The sequence below is a fragment of the Cuculus canorus genome, chromosome 7 (genome assembly GCF_017976375.1).
Source record: "Cuculus canorus isolate bCucCan1 chromosome 7, bCucCan1.pri, whole genome shotgun sequence".
Classification (NCBI taxonomy): Eukaryota; Metazoa; Chordata; class Aves; order Cuculiformes; family Cuculidae; genus Cuculus; species Cuculus canorus.
Window position 1 is genome coordinate 10385437 of NC_071407.1, and position 25758 is coordinate 10411194.

Genomic DNA, 25758 nt, shown 5'->3' on the forward strand with positions numbered 1-25758 from the left:
TGCATTTTGGTTGAAGTATATGTGATTTTTAAAATAGCCTTAAACTATTGTGGTTTTCCTTAATGCTCTAACGTATAAAAATCTCATTATTTAACAAACCCAAATAGTTCCTTTTTCAGTTGGCAGAATGCAAATATATACAGCAGATTTAGAAATTACATTACATAAAATTGTCATAATTCACCAGTTTGTTACTACAAAGTTCTACTAAGCAGTTTTACTTCTGAAGTGTTCAAAAAACATTCCTTGCAACTACATTACTTGATTGCATTGCATAGTAAAAGTATTTAAGTGAAAAGCAAGATAAAATTATTTTTCTTAGATAGCTTTTACCTGTAATCTTTCCATGTCCCTGTTACCTATATGGGTAGTGTAAGAACAAAACAGCTTCAGTCATGTAAAAGTAAAAAAAAGCGATTGTAAGTTATAACATTTACACCTAAATAGCTGCTGCATTTGTTTTGTTAAGAGTTTTTCAGAAGGTTTACATGTGAGGTTTATTTTTCATGTATATATACTGACAAAAAAATGATTTAAAAATTGACATTTGGAAGTATGCAGCTGAACAGTTTCTTAGGTGATGGTTAAACTGGTGGTACAGCTCATCTGAGCATCTCCTTCAGGTCTTGCCTGTGTTATGGGGCCTTTTCAGACGATGGTGGTGTCGACACATTGCATTGTGCATGGGCAGTGACAGATAGATGGACAGGGTGGAGGGAGGCGGTTCTGCTGCTAGATCTGCATCTCCCCAGACGATGTAAGCCAAATTCCCTGGAAGCATAGCCATGACAACACCAGGGAGGTTTGTAATACTTTATTGGTGTTTCGGTGGAAATCTGTATTCTTTGCAGCTTAAGCAATCTTATTGCCTTTCACACAAATCTGAGAGAAGGTATAACGACCTTGCTTGATGTGATCAAATGGCACTTGACAAGCCTCACTCCTTCTGCCTCTCCCATAGAGGGTTAAATTATAACTACTGAGGTATTGCCTTTTAAAGCTGCTGAAGACAATGCAGTGTCCTTTAGACTCTGTATGTGCACAGATATTTAATACCTTTGCTTAAATTAAACTTAGGCAGGCTACTGATTGCTTTCCTCTCCTTTTTCTTCCTTCAATCATTAATGGACTTTTTCCATAAGCAAGTTAACAAAACACCAAATAAGACTATGAACTTTAGACATATGAGCTTGGCCCTTTCATTTCAGAGTGTCTCCACTTATGCAAATTGTATAAAGACCGCAAGTGTACAAAAGGATGCTTCTTAGTCTGGACCACAGGTCACAGGACAGGAGTTGATCAAATATTTAGAATAGTTTTATATATTGAGATTTTGCTGCATTGCAGATTATGTACATTTTGTTTAAAAAAAACCACCAAAACTAACAAAACCAACACACACGTGCACACACACACAGAGTCCACAACAAACCAAACCACCATCCCCACCCAAAAAAACCCCCAACCCAAACATCCCTTCTACCCCTCCTTTTACCCAGGATGATAATTCCATTTTGGTCAGTTTAGGAGTGTTCAGCACACCAGCTATATTCCTTGCCAGGAAGGTCCCCCTCCAGGATGCATACCCTTTAAATTTCCTCTCTGTACCCTCAGGAGCTGTCACTGCGCTATCAGCAGAGTAGAGGATGTTTCTGGATGGTCTGGATGCCAATACAGCTACTAGTGACCTAGAATTGAATGTCCTGCAACCATGGTCCACCGAAAATAAGGTAACTTTTTAACTAGGTGTTGCTCTCATCCATGGCCATGCTACGTTGAGTACCTTTATCCTTTGAATCCTTAAACCCTAGAGATGGAATGGGTTTGCAGGCATTATTCAACATTTCCCTGCATTTTCCATCTTAAAGTGATGAGTTAAGAATTCCTCTGGTGATGTGTAAGATAAAAAACGTGGTTATGAAAGATGTGGCTATGGCGCTGTTAAAATGCATTTGCTTATGAAGGCTCTGTAGGAAGGGTTTCTGAGATGAAGAAATGAGAATATTAATCAGTGATTTGAAATCTAAACTGAAAAGCAGTTGCCAAAACGCTGTAGGCTATGTGAGTAAAAAACCTAGAGTTGGAGGAAGCTGCATTGCTTGTTATGAAACTAAGGACAAAGGACACATGGAGGAGGGACTCTTTCCTCTAGCCTTTTGTTTCTGTGTCTTGTTTTCACAGGTCTGTCTCTTGCCACCAAGGTTGCTCTCTGAAAATAAGGTATGTACTTGACTGGCATGTTCATGTGAAAACTGGAATTAATTAAAAGTGAAGGACTTACCATCATGATGTCACCCAGAGATTTAAACCAAAGTAATTAGGATAAATATGTATTAATTTAAAGTGTATTTTAATTCTCAAGTGGGGTTTCTTGGTAATTCCAAAGCTGCCTGTCATCTAAAGTCAGTTTGTATCTAACTAGGACAACTTTCTCTGCGTAAAGATCCAATATATTTCAGGGTATGCTGTAATGGATCTGTGCTTAAACTCCTCTGAATGTTCCTGTATAGATAAACCATTATGACCTCCAAACTTCTTGTATGCAGTAGTCTGATGATTGATTGTGAATACATGAATATTCTTTCTTCTGTATTCTTTCTTCTGGCTATAAATTGGAGAGGGGAAGATTTAGACTTGACGTAAGGAGGAAATTCTTCACTATGAGGCACTGGCACAGGCTGCCCAGGGAAGCTGTGGCTGCCCCATCCCTGGAGGTGTACAAGGCCAAGTTGGATGGAGTGTATGAGCAACCTGATCTAGTGGGATGCCTCCCTGCCCATCACAGGGGGCTGGAATTAGATGATCTTTAAGGTCCCTTCTAACTCAAACCATTCTGTGATTCTGTGATACTATGATTCACCATTTTTTCAGATGCTTATAACCAGTTTTGCTAGGGTGAAATGTCCCGTGTTTAATTTTAGCCCACAACATTGTTTTTTTTTTAAGTTCCTGTAGAATTAAAAAAAAAAATGACACTTGTATCAAGCGCTGTAATGGGGACTGGAGCTTTCTGTGCTCTTGTATGCAAAAGGTTTAATTGTTTTTATTAGTTTTGTATTAGAGTGTAGAAAACAGCACATCTTGAATGGTTGCTTCAGAATTATTTTCCAGCCATGTCTTGGGGGACTATGGAAAGATTTCAGTTAGCTTTTTGATTTCATCCTGTGTCCTGTAGCCCAAGAAATGCTGAAAGTAAACAGAGGCTGTTTACTATCTGGGCAGCTGTCTTCAGTCATTTCTTGTTTCAGCAACCCAGTGCACAAGTGTTTCCGAAATGCTATGCTCTCCTAAAGAAATCTCTGCCAGTACCAAGCTCGCCTTGCTTTTCCCAATATCTAAAGTAATACCTTTTGATAGAGTTTACACACACTCACCTCTTCTTGTTGTGTATGCAGAACAATTCATTCCTTTCTCTTAGCAGTAACTTCTTACAGTTCTGGAAGAATGTTATTATGTTTCCCCTCTACCTTCTCTAAGGCCTCTCTAGGTTAAATGTCATTTATTTCAGTCCTTCTCCCTGGACAAGTTTTCAAGAGTTCTGATAGTTCCTGTTCTCTTTTTAATACTTTTTCTTTTCTGTTGGCTGTCCTTTTTGACGTGAGGTACCCAAAATTGAACTGTATGCCAGCAGAGACCTCCTCACTTCAGACTTGTCTTAGAAGTGAGTCTTGAGTCTTTATCATTCTCGGTCAGTCCTCCTAGTAGCAAGTATTAATTGTAATATTTGCCTGAACGCTGTGAGGTGGATCTAGGCACTTTAAAACATACTCGAAGTGCGTGAACTTTTGTAAATAGTACACAGAGGAGTAAATCTGGACTGCAGGTCTGAAAGGGGAGTTATGCCATATCTGTAGAAACTGCATGGGCAGTAAACATCTGATACTGCTTCAGAATTTAAGTTCTATGAGTAGTTCTGCTCTCTGAATTTCACTCGGCTCTGGGAATGTTTGTATTTCCACCTGCAGCTTGTGTGGTTACCCCAGCTGACCTAGTTTGGTAGAGATAGCAGAAGAGCTGAGCACACAGCCTGGAGGATACCTTGATACCTCCTGAGCGCTCAACCAGGTTCTGCAACAGATTTTGCAGTCTGGAGGTTGAAAGTTGTGTGCGGCTGAATTTGTGTGAGTTGACGGCTCCCTTGTCCTCTGTCTAACAGCGCTGTGTCTTCACCTGCCCCAGGGCTGCGGCAAGGCTGCCTCTAAGGGCAGTGGCTGATGCAAAAGCAAGTTGCCTCTCCAAGTCTGTTGTTCGCACAGCAAGGTCTCTTCCTAGGGCAGCGATGCTGCCGGGCATCAGTGCCCTCTGGTCCCTCCCGAGCCGGTTTGAGAGCCCTGTGGTGCGCCCGAATGGGCCACCGTCCTACTCCTGCCTCCAGGGATGAGGACCGGGACTGTGAATAAAGGGATGGGGGTGAAGGGGGCGAGGGGGCTGTTGTGCCTTGGTGCCATCAGGGATGGGGGTGAGGGGGCTGTTGTGCCTTGGTGCCACCGGGGATGGGGGCGAGGGGTCTGTTGTGCCTTTGTGCCAATGGAGATGGGGTAAGGGGGTTCTCACGCCTCGATGTCACTGGGGACGGGGATGAGGGGGCTCTCGTGCCTTGGTGCCACCAGGGATAGGGTTAAGGCAGCTGTCGTCGTGCCTTGATGCCATGGGTTTGGGGGTGCTGTCATCGTGACTTCATGCCATGGGAGATGGGGGCAAAGGAGCTGTCGTTATGCCTTAATGCCACCAGAGACGGGGGGTAAGGGAGCTGTCAACACGCCTTGATGCCACCGGAGAGGAGGGCGAGGGAGCAGTCACTGTGTCTTGATGCCACCAGGAATGGGGGCGAGGGGCTGTTGTCGTGCCGTGGTGCAACCGAGGGCGCGGGGCTGCGGGGAGCTGAGGAGAGGGCAGTGTCCCGCCGAGGGGGTCAGGGTCCCGTCGAGAGGGGCAGGGTCCCGTCGAGAGGGGCAGGGTCCCGCCGAGGGAGGCAGGGTCCCGCCGAGGGGGAGCAGTGTCCCGCCGAGGGGGTCAGGGTCCCGCTGAGGGGAGCAGGGTCCCGCCGCGGGGGGCAGTGTCCCGCCGAGGGGTCACGGTCCCGCCGCGGGGGGCAGGGTCCCGCCGTGCCCGTGCCGCCCCTCGGGGCGGGGGCCGCGGCTGCGGGAGGCGGTGGCGGCCGCGGGCGGCTCCTCCCTCCGCCGGAGCCACAACCGGTTCTCGCCGGCCGCGGCGCGGCGATGCGGGGCCGGGGGCGCCCCCCGCCGCCCGGGGCGCAGGTAGCGGGGCGGGGGGGCTGCGCGGGACCTGCGGCGGGGAGGGCTGGGCGCTCCCCGTGCGGGGGACCCGGGGGAGAAGGCGTCCCGAGCCCCGGACCGCGGTGGGTTGGGCGTGGGGAGCGGCGGGGCGAGCCGGGGGCTATAAGAGCCCCTCGGTGCCCGCGGGGGGCGTGGAGAGAGCGGGCGCCGCGGGACCCGCGCAGGTGGGGATGCGCGCCTTCTGCCAGGTGGAACCGCATGGTGGTTCCCAGCGGCACCGGCTGCTATCGCCGTGTATCTCCCTGTCTCTATGGATGCGTGCTGGTGTCTGACAGGCGCTTCTCCTTGCGAATTGGGGGTGGGGGTCACCCCTGTGGGGCTCTGGGAACAGGTAGGACGGGTTCTGCTGGCAGATCTCTACAAAGCTGGAGGGTTTTGTGTTGCCCTGGCCTGATGCGCCTTGATGAGAACTTATTTTGCGCGTTATGTCTCCGGTAAGTTTTGTTCTAGTGTTGGGTTTTGTTTTAGACTCCGTGCTTCTTCTCTTGCCAGAAATGGAAGGAAGTATTTATGTTGATGACCCTCTTGAATGACTTGGGAAAGTGGAGGAACACAAGGAATAGGTAGACCTGAATGCTGAGAGCTGAGAGGAAAATGCATTCAGTGTGAAAGAACTTAAAGACAAATGTTTATATAGAATCATAGAATAGTTAGGGTTGGAAGGGACCTTAAAAATCATCTTTGTGGGGATCTACTGGAATCAGAATATGAGTTAAAGTCTAATGTCATCGAAATACAGATACATCTTTTCCAGTGCATTTAATATAACGCTTGTACCGTCATATCATTACGTATGCAGGTGCTTGGATGTGATGAGTACGTTAAAAACGTCACTCTGTAGGTGTCACTTGCAAGCTAAAGGGTAGCAGAAGCTTCAGGTGAGACTTGCAAGAGCATTGCCTGACGCATAAATAGAAATTTATTTAAAATGTAATTCAGCTTTAATTGAGGGATGTTACTGTTCTGACTGGTACCGTCTTAGTTTTTAGCAGTGCCTTGCAAAACTGGAATAGCTGAGTGTTAATCACACAGTGATTCTGCTGACATTGGCTTTCTTTGCAGCCATGTGCTGCTTGCAGAAAGCAGCATGCTTGACCAGACTCCAGTTGCACAAATTACAAACTGGAACAATCATATTGCTACTGTCCTGTCTTTCTCAAGATTCCCTTTCCCACAGATTAGTACAAGTTGCTGCGCTGAGGGCTGACATTTCTGTCATACTCCTGCTCTTTAGACCAGTTCTTTTTTTGTGCTCCACTGTCATCTCTAAGCCAAACTTTAAGATTTATAGAACAGGAGCTCAATATTGCGATAAAGCTGCTTAGGTGAAAGAAAATGGTTGCAGCTGAACACCTTTCTCTTTCCACATTAAAACTGTTGTTGTTCAGCTCATTCTCTAGAGTTTCTTGTTGGTGGTAAAGGCTTTCTTCGAGCAACTTTCTTCTTCTGATTCTTGTGCACAGTGAGTACAACTCACTGAAAAGCTTTTTCTGATGAAACTGCGTTACTGTTTAATTCTTTATGTTTCATTTCTCCGTTTTGTTATTTTTGATGTAACTAGGTTTCCTGGAGTCTGAAACAACATGCTTAGTTTTTGTGAACGGTTTTGTTTATGAAATGGTTCCCACCTGAATCTTAAACCCATGGTTGTCCCTCTCTTTCCAGGATCACACAAGTCTCCCTGGTTGGTTCCAAGAGAAAACATTGAGCACTCTTTTCTATGCGACCTTCTGCTTCTTTATTTTTGATGATCATGTGTATCTGTACAGTCAGTGTCCTCCTTCTGTATGGACAGAAAATAGTAAAGGCACTTTGATTCCCTCCCAAGACGATGCACAGTTTCAATGTCTGTGCTGGTACTGTTGCGAGTAGCAAAGGTTTAGTTCCTAGGGTCAGCTCTTGACTGTGCTGCTAAGCTTCTATAGTCATTTTCAGGGAAGCATTAAATAATGTACCAAGAAAAGGTGCGTTGGTTTCGCGGCAGCTCGGTTGCCTGGGACATCTTTTATTTGTTGTAGCAGAGGGCTCTGGGGAACAGCCTCCTCACACGGGGCTCTCTGCTCGCGTGTCTTCTTCAGGAGGACTTGGTGCCTTCAGGGAAGTTAGAAAATAATATCTCATTTTAGATAATGGATACACAGCACAATATAAGGTGAAGGAGCAACCTGCAAGAAAGGGAAGGAACAGCCAGTTCTTGTTGGCTCTTAAAAATAGACTCTTGGACTTCATAGATCTGTTTTCATTTTGAGGACGATTTCTGGGGGGCAAAATGATGGTGGCTTTCAGTTTTTGCTTGACAATTGCAGCCTGTAAATAACTTGAAGTGTTTAGAAAACGGAGGTAACAGGTTTTTGCTACCTAAAATCCTGTTATGTAGCTTAAAGATGCAAAAGAGATCTGTGGTGCAAAATGGGAGGTGTCAGGATGTAGGAGGTCAGCTCTTTTGCTGCCGTAAGCTGGAAGCAGCTGGTTAAAGTCAATAAAGCTGTACAAACTTCCAGAAGGTGAGGAATTGACACAGAGTTTTTCTGTTCTTTCTGTTAGAAAAGACAATGTGATCTAAGACTATGAAAACTACTTTCCTCTCCTGCCCTGCCCTCCTTTCCCTCCCCATCAAATGTTTAAAATAGCAGAACTGAACTCAGAGTTGTCTCTGTGCCAAATTTTAGGGCATCAATATAGTGAAAATCAGTATAACAGCTAAAATGTGTTTGTTTTCTAAAGATCATTTTTCAAACAAGTATTATTTCGGATTGTTTACCATCTATTTCCATTATTTTAGTGGTATTCTGAAAACTTCCTTGCGTTGTCTCAGTAGAAGTGTCTTTTCTTGAAGCTGTTACTTATTTCCACTGTGCTTATTCCTGTTGAGGACAAAACAAGCTTAGTGCGCAGAGAGATGCTTACGTCAGCTCTTTTGGTGACTGCATACATATAGTTTCAATATTTGTGTAGAAACACAGGGGCCTGTATAAACACTGTATAAAGATTATTGTTGTAGGAAAGTAACTTTAAGGAGCTTTTTAATGCTTTGATACGTTACGATGTGGTATGATTTCTAACCCAGCTGTCACCCTTAGCATAGAATCATGGAACGGTTTGGATTGGAAGGGACCTTAGAGATCATCCAGTTCTAACCCCCCTACTATGGGCAGGGACACCTTCCATTGGATCAGATTGCTCAAAGCCTCAGTCTGGCCATGAACATCTCCAGGGATAGGGCATGGACAGTGTCTCTGGGCAACCTGTTCTAGTGCCTTGCATCTGATGTAATCGAGGCGCACTTGCCAAGCATGTCAGGAAATAAGTCGGAGCTTACATTTATAACTGAAATATATAACATTGTAACATTAGTTACTGAAAATACTCTATCTTGAAGGACTGTTGGTATGTTAAGACTGTAAATCACTCCTAGAGGTCTTGGAGTTTCAAAGTTTTACATTAGTAGACCATGTTTTTCTTATTTTGAGGCTCAAGGTTGCTGTCAGCTGTTGATTAATGGAGGGGGGATCAGTATTTCTCCACTGAGATTAACTTCATTACTTCTGAGGTTCCTCTCAGAGATGCTGAAAGAAATTTAATGTGAAGACACCAGTTTTTCAGAGTTGAAGTCATTGTTGCAGTGTTACTTTGGCTGAAATCTTGCTTTGCCGCTTTTTTCTGCAGGTAGAATCACCACTTGAAGTTACATTTCTAGGAAGCTGAAGGACTGTTTTGTCACCATCTGTAAGTATCTGCCTTCAAAGAAACATTTAAGTGCATCGGTAAACTAGAATTGAACTTTTTCATGTCTCTAAAGTAATTATTCCTTAAAATTTTGTACTGTAGCTTTTTTTGTAAGTTCTCCGTGCAAATTCTTAAAAATTGCACAAGCAAAGAGCACAAGGAGCTTGAATGAAAGTTCTGTTATTGTACACTTGTTTACCTTCACTTTCATACAGCAGTAATTTTTTACCATCTCCTCTGGCGTTGAAGTCAAAAAGGCAGTGCAATGCATTTATTTTTCTGCTTTGCCTCCTGGGGGTGTCCCAGGGCAGAACTGTTACTGTGGCAGTCTTATAAATGGTAGGGTGAAGATGGTCCTTGAGAGTATTTCACAAAGAAAACAGAGTAAGATCTTGTCTGTTTCTACCTTACAGGGTAAAGGAAATAAAACTGTTGAGAGTCACACATCTGGTTAGTGACAGAGCCAGGAACAGAACATGGGTTTTGTGATCGTCACTTCGGCAGATTGCTCCCTGTAGAGAGGGAGGGCAGGTTGGTTGTGTACTTAGAGACTCGCATATCATTGGAGCCGTTCCAAAGCAATTTAACCTGTAAAACCTCTAAACTCTCTGCTAGATGTTACAGGCATCAGTCCGTACATTAACAAACTGGTCTTGAGAAGGTTGAGGACAGTCAGTAATTTAAAGCCATAGAGCACTGGTGATGCATCTTGCCATGGTAAGGAGTTCCGATGGTATTTATGAAGTCCAAGAAGTGAGCGCCAGTTTGAGGAAGGATTATGTGTGCAAACTGTGCAAAGAGTGGGCACTGTAACAGGTTATAGAAGATTTTGTTTGTGTGTGTTTTAATATTGTCATGTCTTGGCATATAAGCCAACATCTGTATACAGTTTTAGAACTCACTTCACTTACTAATGTGTATGAAGTGATTTTTAGATGCATTGCTCCTCTACACATCACCTTGACAGACCAGAGTATTGAACTGTTATCTATGTCTGGAATGTTAGTCTTCCTCTTGGCCTGCCTCTCACAGAGTACACTATCTGGTGGGAAATGGTTTGCTAAACTGCAAGGTACTATACTGAGATTTCAAAAAGTAGGGATTTTAAACTTGTTGTCCTTCAAGCCTATATACTTCAGTCAGAATATCTGAGGGCTTAGCAGCTGGTGGCCATGTGTTTCGGCCATTGAACTATGGCAGACATTAGTGCCTGTGGTCTCCACAAAGCCTATTTAACACTCAGAAAATGAGATGCTCCCCTTTTCTGCCACACGGTGCTGATATATGAATGACTTACTGATGCATTGTGTACAGTTCTTGTGTTATGCAGAAGAGGTAGAAGTACCAAATGGTAAATTATTATCATTGCCTGTATGCTTTATTGCCTATGTTTCTTGAAGTATCATTGAAATGTTTCCTTAATCATAGAATCATAGCATGCCTTGGGCTGGAAGGGACCTTAAAGATCATCCAGTTCCAGCCCACTTCCCACTAGACCAGGCTGCTTAAGGCCTCGACCAACCTGGCCTTGAACACTTCCAGGGAGGGGGCATCCGCAACTTCCCTGGGCAAACTGTGCCAGTGCCTCACCACCCTCATTGTGAAGAATTTCTTTGGCCTGCTGGCCGTGCTTCTTTTGATGCAGCCCGGGATACAGTTGGCCTGGGCTGTGAGCACACATTGCTGGCTCATGTCGAGCTTCTCATCAATCTGTGCTCCCAAGCCCATCTCTGCAGGGCTGCTCTCTATCACATCATCCTCCAGCCTGTATTGAAACCGCAGATTGCCCCAACCCAGGTGTAGGACCTTTCACTTGGGTGTGTGCTTGAATATCTACTTCTTTGTACTGCTCACTTGTGTAAGCAAACCTAGGTCAGTCGCATTTCTAATGCTCTCTTCTGTTTGGTTTCATTCACACAGGTCCTGCGTGTACATCTGCACTCATCTGACAAGATGGTATTTCGGAAACCACCAGATGGTGGCTGGGGCTGGGTGATTGTTGTCGTTTCCTTCTTTACTCAGTTCTTGTGTTACGGATCACCGCTGGCGGTGGGAGTCTTGTATTTGGAATGGCTGGATGCTTTTGGAGAAGGGAAAGGCAAGACTGCTTGGGTTGGATCACTAGCGAATGGAATTGGATTGCTTGCCAGTAAGTGTAGAGGCAGTATCTATCTTAAATTGAAACATTTCTTTCTAATAGATGCTTTTGTCTGTGTGTGCTTTTTATTATATTAAAGGCAGCTGCAAATGATACAATAAGGATGCTGCATTTTTGTTTTAGGTCAAGACTGGTAAGAAGTTTACTTTTATAGTTCCACTGTACATAAACCAAAATCATATAACATTAAAAGAGCGATAAAAATGTTACCCTTAGAAAATAAAAAATTGCTGTATTTGAATAAACTAGGAAAACCAAACTCTGTCTGGGAAACTGAATGGTAACTTTGTTGATGGAATTATTTTTTTAATGACGCTTTAAGACTAACATTTGCATTAGTATCTGTAAAATGAGAGCAAATTGTTAGTCTGAAATGGTTCCAGTGCTTTAAGAAAAAAAAAAAAAGTCAATTAATAAACTAGTTACTAATTTTTCAGATCTAGAAGTCAGCCCATCAATTAGGGTGGGTAAGGTCTTCTTTCCAGTGTTTGAGAAAGAACTCCCTTTGAAGCCTAGAATATGGAACAGTGGCATTAGGAAAACAACTAAGTAGTTGTCACCTGAAGAGTCCAGCAGGGATTTAGGGAAATAAAACACTGCTTTGAAAGTCCATAGGTCCATTTTGTTGTTGTTTTAATATTGAGCATGAGTGTTGTACTGGATAATATCACTAACTTCTGCTTTTAAAAATTCACCATGGGAACAATTATCTTTTGCTGAATCTGGAAAAAATTGCCTGCCAGCAGAGAAGTTGCTACAGGCAAGAGCAGTTATGTATCTTAATGGACAAAATATAGCTTGGGATTCTGAGGAAGTCTGTCCTTAAAAGAGCGTTGACATGCAAATAGTGATCCAGACCTGAGTAAAGACCACTGCTTTGTATGATGCTGTCACTGACCAAATACTGATGTAACACTCATGTTAGGGTTTTATGTCACTAGACAAAGGCAGGTGGATCATTAACCACAAGACGGCTATATTCAGTCCCAGGGTGTAAGTGAGCAAAGGACTGTAGACTGTTCTTCCATCATACTTCTATGTTTTCCCTTTTTAAAGGCATTAATTCCTATTATTAACAGATTAAGACCTAAATAAACTTGAGTAAGAGAATGAAGTGGAGGGGAAAAAAAGGGTAAATGAGATACTTACTGAAGAAACACTAGCCAGAACGGGATTGCAAGAGAAAAGGTGAAGAAAAATCCTCTCCCTGGATGTCAGAAGTCTTATACCTTTGACAAAAACCTCAACCATCTTTCTTCCATGTCAGCACCATGTTAGTTTTCAAATTTCTTAGTGTCCCCTGTCTTGTCACCCTGAGCAATTGTCAGTAGAGTGCTTTGTAGCAAACAGAAAGTTATGTGACTGAATAACACAAATAAAAGATTCTTTTATAATTGATTTGGGCATGGAATGATTAAATTATTTGAAATTTTGTTGGGTTAGGAGGAACCTTGTCTGTCAGTGTACTTTTATTCAGTTCAGGATTTGGAAGCTTAATAATCGTTCCTAATTTTAATACCTTGAAAGAAAAGTACAGTGAGGGCATTTTAATGCCTTGATGTTATCAAAATTGAATGAAAACAAAATATAAAGCCAGTGCTTTATCTGAAATGGAAGACGCTACTGTCCTATGAAGGTGGGATCTGATCTTAATGATAATTCTACTTAAAGTAAACTTGTTGGAGGGGCACTGTAAGTATCATAAAGTCTACGTAAAAGTAGAATGCTCATGACAAGTTACACTTTTTCAAGCAGTTTTCATAGCAGGTGGTTTTTCAGACCTCGTCACTGGTGTAAAGAACGTGTGTTTTTAGTACAAAACCATTGGAATAACACGTAGCTAATCAGGCCATTTTTCAATGACTGTAGGATAAGAGAACTTGCTCTGTTCTTATTTTTGCTATTACGGGTTCCAGTATAATAGGCCAGACGGGACCAATGTGCATTGTAGCCTATTTTAAGTAGATGATCAGGCTAATTGAACTTTTATAATTTAGCATATTTTCATGTATGTGAAAAGGTATTATCTGTAGCTTAATAACTTAACAATCTCCCCAGGCAAAATGATTTCAGCAGTAATATTGCATGTGTGAATGCTAGTAACAGGTCAGCCTTACCCCAAAGCCTTTCTGTAGTTCCCTTGCCTTTTACCATTCTTAGCTTGTTGTTCTTTCCTTTCTCCTCCTTTCTTTGTTTTTTTTTTTGTTCTCAGTCTCTAATCTAGTTATCCAAAAGACACATTTTCAGATACTGGTACTCAAAGCAATCCATGTGGCATGCAGAAAACGCTGTAATTCTTTAGAACGTGTTTGATTTAGAACGTGTTTGATTTAGAACGTGTTTGATTTAGAACGTTTGATTTAGAACATGTTTGTTTAGTGGGTTCTACATCTCTTAGAACTTTTCTCAGTAATTAATTCCATCTTTAAAAGTATGTAATATTATGATACAAGTTGCTTGGTATTAGTTCTTAGCTCATGAATAATGTTATTTTAAGTGGTATATTGTGAAGTGCCCCTGAATTACTGTGGTATGTGTGTAGGGACTGTAATTAAATTACTTGTAAATTTTCTTTTCAGCCTGTACCTTGATACAGTCTTTTTGCCATTGATGCAAGAGACTTCTACTCTTTTAATTAAGGTGCCTCTGAAGAGCCATTAAGACTCATCTGTGAGCCCTCTACAATTTAACATCACCTTTCTGAAGCTGTAGATTCCAGACTGGAGAAAAGAGTGGCAGTTATGTAGTTTGTGGCTACATACGGGAAATACGTTAATGTCTATTTTCTTAAGGAAGACTTTTTTCATTGATAGCACTGTAAATCCCATGAGCTAGCCTATGTAAGAGTGGAAGGTAGGTCCAGTGACCTCACTATAGTAGTACTGTAATTTCACCAGAAAGAAGAAAATGTTCTTATATATGTGCCAACTGGCACAGGAAATGGTTCTGTGTGCGTTGTCCCTTTCCCTCTGCACATGTAGTCTTAAACAGTTTTTCAAAGTAGCTGATGCTGGTGAGTTCTTTCAGTACTGCTATATTGGAATCCTTTCTACGGTGTTTACTTCTGACTTGTGTGAGAGCTAAACTTAGACTAGAGACATAGAAACCTGGTACAGCACTTTGTTTATTGAGATGAATTTCCTAGTCCCCTGGTGTTCAATTTCTGTCCTCCTGCAGCACAGACAGTGGTGTGAAGGCCAGTGTTCAGCCCTGTGGTGGACTGTTCAGCTGGAAAAGGGAATCAGATGGGGACCTCATTGAGCTCTTCTTTGCAGGATGACTAGTTATAACTGTGAACTGACCTTGCAGTGCATTGAAGAAATGTGCCTAAAACAGTGAAAGTAAAGCACCATAACATAAAGTTATTGTACAAGGCAGTGGTAAGATCTCATCTACAATATTAGGTGTCATAGCGCTGGTCAGGCTATGGTGGATGCAGCATATGGCTCCATGGGTGATGTAGAGCTTGTTGCACAGGAAGAAATTGAAAGAGCCTAGCATATTTCCCCTACTAAAACAGGCCAGGGGTGGATATTTACTATGTTATTGAAGACTGTTTCTTCTGCACCAAGTGTTCTTAATTTTACATTCTTTTCAAGCCTGAAATTAAATTTGATCCATGTTATACTTGTTAAAAGCAAAACAAAGACTTTGGCTCTGTAATTGGCGCCCCAGCTGTTTATAGTAACAGTTGCCTCCACAGTATTTGGCATAGCAAGGAACACCACTGATAGGTTTCCCACTCCCCTTTATTAATGGAGAAAGAACAAAAGGAAGATTCATCCTTGAAAGTCATGTCTTGATAAATTAATGGTGTGTTTCTGCTGGTCTGAAGTGCACACAGTGTTAAATATTTAAAAAGGTTAATTTTGTGTTTTCCAGCAATATTTTTACAACTCTAAAAGCCCTTTGCAGGATCTACATATTTTTGGACAGAAGCCTTTCACATGGATAGACTCCACTGTAAACGATGGAAACTATACATAGGTTGCGGGGAGGGCAGGAGGTGTTCCAAAGAAAGAGGAGCCCAGTTCATTTAATAACTGTCAGAAAGGAGCAGTCTTTTAAATCAGCTGGCAATGGGTTGCTGTCCAGTGTAAAAAGGCTTTTTCTGATCTACGTTCTTATCCAAAGTACAAATGCTTGGAGAATATTATGTTTATTATGACCAGGTTTTAGCAATTCCTTTAATATGCAAAAAATATTCTTGTGTTCTGTCCAGTGGATTTTATCTACAGCCATGAGCATTGCTTTTAGTGCACAGTTTCAACAGGTTCAGACAGATAACAACAAGTACAGTAGGTAAGATTAGTGCAGGAGATTAGAAAAAGAACTCTGTCCAGTATTGTTTGTTTAGCAAAAGGCTTTGTCTGTGTATGAGGTGGAGGAGGGGGAGGACCTTTGAGATGAGTGAGTGGAGGAAGGGAGTGTTCGTTGGCAGAATGTTTATTTTAGTGTGAGAAGATTGAGGAAGGGAGTGTTAGTTCTTGATTTCCATTAAACAAAACAACCTTGTATTTGTCAGGAGGTCAGAACATCACAATAGTTCTAAAGTTCTTGTGTGAGCAGCAGATGGCTTGTTTTCACATCTCAGGAAGGAGACACTGTTGCATCCAGGTCTCACTGAGGGTAAAGTCTTTTATTCAAAAAAGTCGTCATGGAAATATGAATGTACAAATGATTCCTTCTAGGAGGTCTTTCTCTTTGGCCTCTTTGCAGGAAGAGCTACTGTGAGAGCCCATCTTCTTCTGCTTCTTCCATTTTTTTCTAGAGATCTTCTTGACTTGCTCCCCTGTGGAGCCTGATAATTGTATTGCTGGCTGCTGAGCCTTGACAGGTTACATGCAGAAGAGCAGTGGCTGTCCCTGTGCTCGCTTCTAAGTCTTTCAGAACAATACAGTTTTCTTCTTAGAGTTAGCTGTCATTCTTATGAACTGGTCTGGTATCTTTTTTCGGTAGATATTTGTTCAGTTTTAAGATGCATCGTTAGGAAAGAAAAAAGCCCCAGGGATTTTATTTGTAAAAGAGGTAAATATTTATCAGCTTCTTCAAGTATTATTCTAATACCAGTGCTAACCCCTGGAGTTTCTTGGCGAACTAAACAAAATGCTGGCCTAAAAGCCATTTTCCATGCTTACTATTGAGGATTGTCACTGGGATTTTATTTTTATGTTGTTCACGTTACAGTGAGAAATACATTATCAGTCGAAAGATCTTTTTGAAAGAGAGTCAACTAATGAAAATCCTTATAACTGCCTGAAGAAGTGTTTCCTATGTGTCTGGACACAGACTCTTAGATTTTTCAGAATATCTATTTTGAACGAAATCCACAGGGCAGGAGTTCACAGAGCAAGTCTCAGTCCCGCTCTGTGAAAGCTGGATGTTTGGCCAGAATTAACTGCCTTGAACCCATTGTGTTTGAATTACTTGTAGAGAATAACATGTTTGTGTACAGTGAACTCCTGTGCAAATACCACGGTAATAACCAAAGGTACTGTGCCTGGTGGAAAAAAATGCCAGCTTTTTGGGAGACAGAGAAAGAGAATGAATTTGAGGAGGCAGGGAAAGGAACAAAGATGCTGGCTCACATGGGGGTTTTCTTTTGTGACTTTTATTTTCTAGCACTACGATGAGGGGAGTGTTAAGATAGGGGCCTGCTGTGAAGGGGAAGATGGAGCTGTTTTTCTTCTCAACCTGAAGACCTATGATAACTATTTTAATACTTTTGCTGGTGCTCCTTCTTATAAACAGGGTCATTGCTGAGCTGCCAGATCTCTTGCTGTGTGGGATGACACATTAATACTGAGATTATTGGAGCAGGTTCTTCAGTCTTGTGCAGGTTGTTTTCCATGTCAGAGCAAAAAGTTCTCTTTCTACTTTCTGTTCTCCTTTGGGATTATTTTTGTAAGTGAGAGAAGCTGGAAGAGTGTCTCCTTGGACCCTGTCAGAGACACTTTTGCTGATGTTCCAGAGGAAAGTGTCCTTGGGTTATGAAGACATGTTCTTCAACTCTGTGTCTCCCTTGTTCTGGTTTCAAAGGGTCAAGCTTCACCTCAGATTCTCTAGTAGCAATCAGAGCAGTCTGTGTCAATACCACCACCCCATGCTCAGCAGGTATCTTCTGAAAGAACCTGTGTCAAAATATAGAGAGCAGGTGGAATGGAAATACTGTTTGTTTTAGCAAGGTAGTGGGAGAGAAATAAAGGATAGAAAGAGTTCAAATTCCTTTGCTTAATTGAATTATTTTACCACTACCTAATGTTCTTTTAGCGTAGAAGACTTTTTTTATGTAATATCGATTCAATCCTTTGTTTATTTTTAAATCTTGTGGGTTTAATAAACATACTGACCTTAATTTGCCAGTTCTAGTAATTAATTCTAAGAATCAGCAGTGATCTAACACTCTCAGCTTTTGTTCTCAGCGAGTTGCTCTGCCCAAGTTATCCTGGCCAGCTTTCACTCCCACAGCGTGCTGACTCCTGAGAAACAGCAAGCGCTTAAACGTTCCTTTTTCATCATTTCCAAAATCCAGATAAACCCCACTTCCCCAGAAGATTTTCTGGATTCTTCTTTAACTGCCTCTTTGCTGGATAAGCCCAAATTCAGGGTTGCTCCCCTTTACATTTCCTAGGCAGATAGCTCTTATGTAGGGCGAAAGTTCTGACCTGCCTTGCCTTAGAGGATCATTTCACCTGCTAACGAATCTGTACTCCTGCCTGCCAGAACTGCTTGTCCTGTGGCTGGTAACCACACGAAAACCTTGCCTGCATTCCCAGCTGCTAGCTCCTGTCTGCAAACTTGGGCAAGCACCATCCTCAGCTCCAACTGTTGTTCACCTTGTGTCACCTCTCTGGGCTCACCTCCCATCTGCTGGGAATCTCACTTACGTCTGAGTCAGGGAGGACGAACCTTAACAAACAGCAGACTCCGAAGTTAGGGCTTTTGCAGATTGTATCAGCCATGGAGTGTCTTGCTGTAGCTGCGAATGAGACACAAAGGTGGTGAGGTTTTTCTTTTTTGTTGTTTTTTAAATAATGTCGTTCATCTGTGTATCTGACTAATCTCAGAGTTGGTGAGTTTAGGATCTTGGGGTTATATAAGTCTATGTGTGAATGTTTTGAGCTACAAGGTTTCAGATGAGAGATTGCTTTTGCAAGCCAAGTCCCTTGCTGATTGCTTATTTATTCAGGGCACGAAGCTTGCACGCTACTTCAGACTAAAAGGTGTATTCCAGGTCACACAACTGAGAATAAGTGCTTGTTCTACTTTTGTGAGGGGAGAACTGGCTGAGTAGAGGCAGAATACGAATGTTGCCTGCACTCTGTTCTTGTTCTGAAGAACAAACCAACCAAGAAATATTAGGGGGGTAAAGAGCAGTAGAAACCTCTTTTGAACTTCATGAATGTTGCTCTGGACATTCTCAATAAATGCCTTTATTTTTTTGTAGTAGAAACCAAGATAAGTAATAAACGCTTGCTCGGTAAAATACTGACTAGCAGGTGTTTAATTCCCTAGAAAATCAGGGAAGGTTAGTGTTTGTCTTTATCTGGTATGTCAGTAGATATTTCCTCTATGTAAGCACCAGGTGGCATTCGTACCATAATTGTGATCAGAAGTTATTATTTTCCATTTCAGTTTTTTAAATCACATCTTATATCGAGACGAGTACAGATACTGTCTTTTCTGAAACACGGTTTTGGGACTCCATTAAAAAATACCGGCTTGGTTAAAGCCTGGCTGATGGTCTAAGTTGCTTTGGTACCTTAAGAGGAAGATTCTTTTCAGAGCCTGTGTACAAGTGCTTAGGTGCATAGTGGCAGTGTTACAGTCTAGTATGTTTGTATCATCCTGTGTTTAAAGAATGTTTTGCTGCTCTTTCCCTCCCAGCCCTGGTACATTTCATGGTCTTCATGTCAGTTTCACTTTGAGCAAAAATCTTGTAAGCCTGATCTTGTATGTTTTTATAACCAAATCTTGCAAAGATTCCTGCAAAAATAAGTACTCTGATTTGTTCTTTTATATCATTATATATTTAAATAATTGCCATAAGAAATATTTCTATAGATAAGATGTTTTAGAAGCTCTTCCTGGTGCTGGTATTTTCTAGGAATGTTTTTCCTGCTTTTCCTCTAGGTCCCGTCTGCAGTATATGTGTATCATCTTTTGGAGCAAGACCAGTAGCAATTTTCAGTGGCTTTATGGTGGCCGGAGGCCTCATGATGAGCAGTTTTGCACCTAACATATACTTTCTATATGTTTCATATGGGATTGTTGTTGGTAAGAAACACCCCCTTTTCACGTAGAGACTTAATCTGTATTATTTTGAGTCTTGATTTTTGAATCTGAAATGGGAAACTTTTGATGAATGAATGTTTCACAGAGGTGGCAGTAGCCTGAGACTTGATTTATCAAGGAATATTTACTTTGGGGCAGGGAGAGGTGTCACACAGTCAGATTTGCTACGAGGTAGTGAAAGATAAAAGTAATGCGTATGTTCACCAAGTTTTGAAAGCAGACTGTCCTCTCTTAGAGGTGAAGAAGCTGATGTTTTACCTAAGGGGTAAAATCAGTCAGGTCTTTTGCAGGTGCGAAGTGCCAATCTTAAAGGAATGACATCTGGAATTTTGTCATCTGCTCATTCTAATTTGTTAAATTAGAGATCATTAGTGAGTGATGTTGTTCTCCACATAAGTGTATTGAACCTAAAGTGCTGTGCGAGAGGCATGAAAGTGCTGTTTTCCTAGCAGGTGGTGACCTGCCCTCAGTGCTGCAGAGCGGTTTATCAAGTTAACTGTGTCAGGAGTCCAGGCATCCCTCCTTGGCCAGCAGGGACCCAGCAGCGTGCTGGCTCAGGCACAGTGCCACGTGGATGCAGCTCTGCTGTTTTCTGGGGCCAGCCCTTGCACTGAAAGCCATGTAACCCTTCCATGTAGCACGGAGCCTGAGTTGGTGAACTCAAATGCAGCCTGCTCCATGCAGGCTCTACCCTCAGGGATGGTTAGGAGACAGGGATGGGACAGTGCAGAGCAGCCTAATGGCTCTGTCAGTGTGAGGCTGGTGCGGCTGGTGCTGAACCAGGGTGCCCAGGGTACACTACTGTATTATCTGGTGAATAAAAAGGAACATTCATTTCCCAGAGTACGTTGTATGCTTTATTTCTCTCTTTCTCAAGGACTTGGATGTGGCCTTTTATATACCGCAACAGTCACCATCACTTGCCAGTATTTTGACAAACGCAGGGGCCTTGCACTGGGTCTGATTTCAACAGGTATGACCTTTAATTGTCATCTAACATTTCAATTCTGATACAGCTACCATTACCCTGTCAATAAAAATATTTTTTTCAGTTAATTCCTGAGGTACATCTTAAGTCAAAACATCAGTAGCACGTTCATTGATATCTGTTCATTAGCAGATACAATCAGGCTTTGGATAAAATAGTAACTACACTTGGTGTTGTATGGTATGGTTTGTCTGTATAAATGAGAAAAGGATATTTGCTAAAATGAAAGCAGACTAATAGCTTGGGCCATGAGTAATAAGAGGGGAAACTTTCTGTAGAGCTTTCTCCCTCTTGTTTCTTACACAAGATCAGAGGTGAGAAAGAGATTGGAGGTGCTTTATATGAATACTGGATCGCCACAACCTCACATTAGCTATATCTTTAAAAGAGTAGTTGAAGTTTGGACTTATTTTTTTACTATTTTTTCCTGTACAATTTAAAAGAAGACTAAATTCTGAAATCTTCGAAAGCTCAAGGTTTTTGTCCATGTATGTTAAAGGGGTCCTAAAAAACTGAGCCTCTGATAATACAAGGAAAATTCTTGGAAAGATGCTGAGCAGTGTTTCTCACCCTTTCTCTGAGTCTTTAGGTTGTATCATGTTATCTTTTACACCCAGAGGAACTGCCAAATTAATGGACCAAGTAGGAACTGTTGAAGAAGGCTGTTGTCCCATGCCTTGCTTTCTGTGTTGTATTGAATCTCTCCTCTGACTTGGTCTCTCAAGTAGCTGTTGGTGAGGAGAGGCCCAATCAATATGGTTAGCGCTGTGTGATGATATTGAAGCCAGATCCACACCAGTGGAATAAAGGGGGACTTCTGCAGAAATGTTCCTTGGAATCATTTTCAGTGGCTTTTGTTGGGATTCCAGGTAGTTTGCCTTAAAGCCTGATCTTACTGAGCCCTGATTAATTTTAGTACCTGGAAGACAAAACAAGCGTGAATTATTTTTTCCTGTGTTTCATGCCAAGGTATGCAGATGGATATTACAGAACCTAGAGATGATTCAGTAAATCATTCTAATTTAAAATCTGTCCTCAAGTTGACTTGGGATCTATGTCTGTTTCAGTTGAGAGGCTTTGCTTTAAATTGGAGCGATTGCATAAAAAGCTTGTGTTTGTAGTAATTGCTTACTCTTCAGTGTTTTCTTCTCAATAGCAACATTTCTCAAATGCATGTTTGGCCCTGCAGACGTGCCTTTGAATTGAATTTGCACCATATGAGCTCCTCTCCTTCTAGGAGGGCTCTTGGTGAACCCCTGCTCTGTTCTTGCCTTAGAAGAGGAGGGTGACAGTGAAGAGTAGAAAGGGGAAGATTTTGGTGTGTGAAATTCTAACTGTGCTAACTGAAAATGGTCCCTGAAGGGATACATGTATGTGAGTGCACAGCAAGAAGGTTAGCTTAGTTGTTTGTTGGTTTTTTGTCAGATACAGTATCAATCCTACTTGTTTCTGAAATGTCTGCTGGCGTTAATCATCGCTAATTGTTCAGATATTTTGAAAGGCTTTTTATTTTGTGGATACTCAGTGAAGAAACTAACTTAAAAGGGATGATAACTCACTAGATCATTAGACTGAGGAGAAAGGCACAAACGACTTACCATTCCTGTCACAATCTATTTGTAGCTGCTGTAATGCAGAAGTTTGTTAGTGTGGAAGAATGTTCTTGGTTCTTAAGTTTCTTATCTTATTTTCCCTTTACAGGCTCAAGTCTTGGACTGTTTATATATGCTGCGTTGCAAAAAGAACTTATTGATCTTTATGGACTGGATGGTTGTCTGCTAATAGTTGGTGCATTGTCTCTAAATATATTAGCATGTGGCAGTCTGATGAGACCGTTGGAGTCCCCTGATTCTCCTCCAGCAGAAAAACCAAGTGTAGACAAAGTCCCAGATCAATATTTTGTTTACCATGAAAAAGAAAAGACCATTGAAGAAAACATAAGCATCCTTGAAAAGGGCTACATTGATGAAAAATGTGTGAACAATATGCCTGATTACAAACAGGATAGCGTTTTAAATAAGAATGTATTAAACTCAATAAATGTAAATGAGAAAGACACTTATAAAAAGAAAGTTGTAGAACAGACAAATTTCTGCAAGCAACTTGCCAAAAGGAAGTGGCAGCTCTATTTGAACTACTGGGAGGAAACTGCGGTTCTTTTTAAGAACAAAGTATTTGCAGCTCTGTTTGTTGCCATACTGCTCTTTGATATTGGTGGATTTCCTCCTTCTCTGCTCATGGAAGATGTAGCAAGAAGTGCAAACGTTAATGAAGATGACTATCACGTGCCCCTTATTTCCATTATAGGCATTATGACTGCTGTTGGCAAACTTACCTTAGGAATACTGGCAGATTTTAAGTGGGTTAACACTTTATATCTATACGTATCTACCTTACTAATGACAGGAGTGGCCTTGTTCGCAATTCCATTTGCCAAAAGTTACCTTACATTAGCGATGCTTTCTGGAATTTTAGGTTTTCTGACTGGGAACTGGTCGATTTTTCCATATGTAACAACAAAGACAGTGGGAATTGAGAAACTGACTCACGCGTATGGGATACTGATGTTCTTTGCTGGACTTGGAAATAGTCTTGGACCACCAATTGTAGGTAAGGTCAAGGTAGATATTATAAAATCAACATGAGCTCATCAGGACCAGACAGAGTTAATTTGCATTCAAGTAGTTCTGCTTGGTCCTACTGACAATGGAAAGATAAAATAAAAATCTTCAACAAAAATTTAAGCCTGTTTTGCCTGAGCTAGCAAAGCGGATTGTGTTCTGGTTTCGGGTTTGATGAAAAACACATTTCATGTCTTAAGTGGTCAAACTGCATTTTAGATTTGGTGCAGTTTTTTTCCCCCGATGACGTTTCTCTAGTTGACTGTACTGTGTTACATTTAACCCCTGAGTGATGTGCTTCTCTCTTATTTTCACCCTCAGGTTGGTTTTACGACTGGACGCAGGAGTATGACACTGCATTCTATTTCAGTGGCTTTTGTGTCTTACTGGGTGGATTTCTTCTGCTGTTGGCAGCGTTACCCTGCTGGAATGCCTGTACCAATCAGAGCTCAAAGCTGCCTCCAAATACTTACTCCTACAAAGTTGCATCTAGTGCTTAGGTGACAACTGGAAAACACTTTGTGCTTTTTTTATATTACATAGCAAAGTATTTTGGTAATTTTCCACTTATTTATGAAGCTCAAAAATCCTCTTCCACTAGAAAAATTCCATTGTTGCTTGTTTTTCAGTTTCTTTTTCTTTTATTTCTTTTATTTTTAAGTACAGTCTTATTTTGTCTACTGTGCATTATGTTTTCAACCTTTGTCTACTGTAATTTCCTTTCGCCCTATGAGGGGTATATTCTGCTGTATTACCAACTGTACTTGTTTGTTTTGTTTAAAAGAGGTGGTGCCGGGGAGTGTAAACTTTGAAGCAAAAATGAAGACTGGCGTTTCTGTCACCTTTTACAGGTCTCCAAGTTGCACAGACTTTTCAAAACAAAAATTTGCCTTATTAGAATGTAATACTGTGGAAAGGTGCTTATAACATCATGTCTAGATTAACTTTTTGTCTTCTTAAAGTTTCTCCAGTTTCCAATGAAGTGCCAACTGGGATAGGGAGAAGAAGGGGAGCAAAACCAACCTTGTGTTGCATAACTGAAGTGAACTTTATGATGAAAGTAAACATTCTTACTACCACTGCAACTAAGAACTGTTTTTATAAATAATAGACATTTTGTGAAGTCTGTTTATAAAACGGTTGTACCAAAACCTTTTAAACCAAGGAATAAATATGATTGTTGAAACTATGAAAAGAAGTGTTGACTTGGTTATGCAAGTTCATAATCTTTAGATTGGATTCGGAGAAGTGCTTACAGAAGTCCACAGGTGAGTGTTTTTAAGCAAGTCACCCACAGTCTGGCAGTGCTGGGGTATCTGGTTTTGCACCATTACAGTTTAGTAAGTTGAACCTGCTACGGAAGGCTTAGCAGTAGAGCTTTCAACCAGGTAGATTTGATGAAATAAGGAAAAATGCAACAGTAGTGTCAGCTTTGCTGTGTCATTTTTGGAATGGACACAGGAGGGAGAGGAGTTTGTAACAGGGAGCAAGAAAAGGCGTGGCATGGGGTTAACAGAAGAGGTATAGGGGGAAGCTGAGATGGAAGGAGAGCTGCAATGCTTTAACACTAAACAGGCCAATTAAGAGAGAGCCCCTGAAACCCACTGCCTGGATACTTTCTAGCTGCAGGCTACCTCTGTGTGTTCTGGAGGGATTGCTATGAGGTTGAAGTCTTTCCTGAGCCAAGTGGTGCTACAGTGAAGGCAGGATGCTACAGTAGCAGGTGCCCACGTAGTTCTCAGCAGTACTGGGTGCCTCAGATGGCTGCTATGATTCTGGCTTATAAATAATCCTTAAGATAAAAAACAGGCATGTAATGGGCAACCTTTATTGTCAAAGTGCTATGCGCAGAGTTACTGCGTTTGCACACCTCATTAAGCAAGAGCCATTTAACCTCTAAGTGGGGCAGACATAAGTGCAAGTAATGTTCCCTCTTCTGGTCCAAGGTAGGAAAATCCAGCTTGGTGTCAGACAGTTTTTTGCTGACTTTTGGGGATTCACTTGTATTTGTATTAAAACTTGACAAATACAAAGATGCAGTTATCTTCGTATTTTTCCTCCACTTGTCAGCTGGCTGTAACTATTGTGTGTGGTTTTTTTTCCTGGATTGATTCAGTGCATTTGTAAAAAATAGTGCATATTCAATATAGGCATAAATGCAATTTCAGTTCAAAATTGGTGCCCTGGGTATCTGATGTGGATTTGCACCCATTTCATGTGCTTTCTGGCAGCTGTAGTCAGATGTATGCACATAAAAATAGTACTGTGCTTTACACATCTTAAAGAAACTGCAGTGATACAGTGGATATAATCAAGGTATTTGTGCCTTCAGATTAATCTCTCTTAAAGTCTCTCACTTCCTGCTAACAACACATTCTGACTACTTTAACTATGAAACGTGTTAAATTATTTGTCAGTCTGAAAAAATTCAACTGGAAATGATGATTAGGCAATATGTAGTGCAATTTTGCAATGCAAATGAAGTCTATTATTAGGCGGCTTGATATGTTTGGAAATACGATTTGTGATCTGTGATAGTTTCCTGACGTGATCCTACCCATCAGTGAGGAAAGAGCCTTGGCTGCTGAAGAATTTTGTATTGTTAGTACAGGCAATATGAGTTAGGACTTCTAGCCCTAACCAGTTAGTTGAGCGTTGTGACCATACTCATCT

At 41.6% G+C, this 25758-nt stretch overlaps 1 protein-coding gene across 8 annotated transcripts; it reads left to right on the plus strand.

Annotated features, from left to right (window-relative positions):
• The first annotated feature begins 1644 nt into the window (after nt 1-1644).
• Nucleotides 1645-24283, plus strand: SLC16A9 (solute carrier family 16 member 9). Of its 8 annotated transcripts, XM_054071203.1 has the most exons (9): nt 1645-1730; nt 2182-2220; nt 8964-9023; nt 9437-9554; nt 10944-11172; nt 19315-19458; nt 20354-20449; nt 22166-23074; nt 23407-24283. In XM_054071203.1, the coding sequence occupies exons 5-9, from the start codon at nt 10977-10979 to the stop codon at nt 23583-23585; spliced, it is 1524 nt and encodes a 507-aa protein (XP_053927178.1). In that variant the 5' UTR covers nt 1645-1730; nt 2182-2220; nt 8964-9023; nt 9437-9554; nt 10944-10976; the 3' UTR covers nt 23586-24283. The 8 variants fall into 8 exon arrangements, with proteins under 8 accessions (XP_053927178.1, XP_053927183.1, XP_053927182.1 ...); XM_054071200.1 differs by lacking the exons at nt 1645-1730; nt 2182-2220 and adding an exon at nt 5169-5258; XM_054071201.1 differs by lacking the exons at nt 1645-1730; nt 2182-2220 and adding an exon at nt 5389-5461.
• The last annotated feature ends 1475 nt before the right edge of the window (nt 24284-25758 follow it).

Coding starts and splice junctions, on each gene's coding strand:
- SLC16A9 (XM_054071203.1), top strand. CDS start 10,977: ATGGTATTTCGGAAACCACCAGATGGTGGCTGGGGCTGGGTGATTGTT. Junction 19,459..20,353: donor TTCATATGGGATTGTTGTTG/GTAAGAAACACC, acceptor CTCTTTCTCAAG/GACTTGGATGTGGCCTTTTA. Junction 20,450..22,165: donor ACTGGGTCTGATTTCAACAG/GTATGACCTTTA, acceptor TTCCCTTTACAG/GCTCAAGTCTTGGACTGTTT.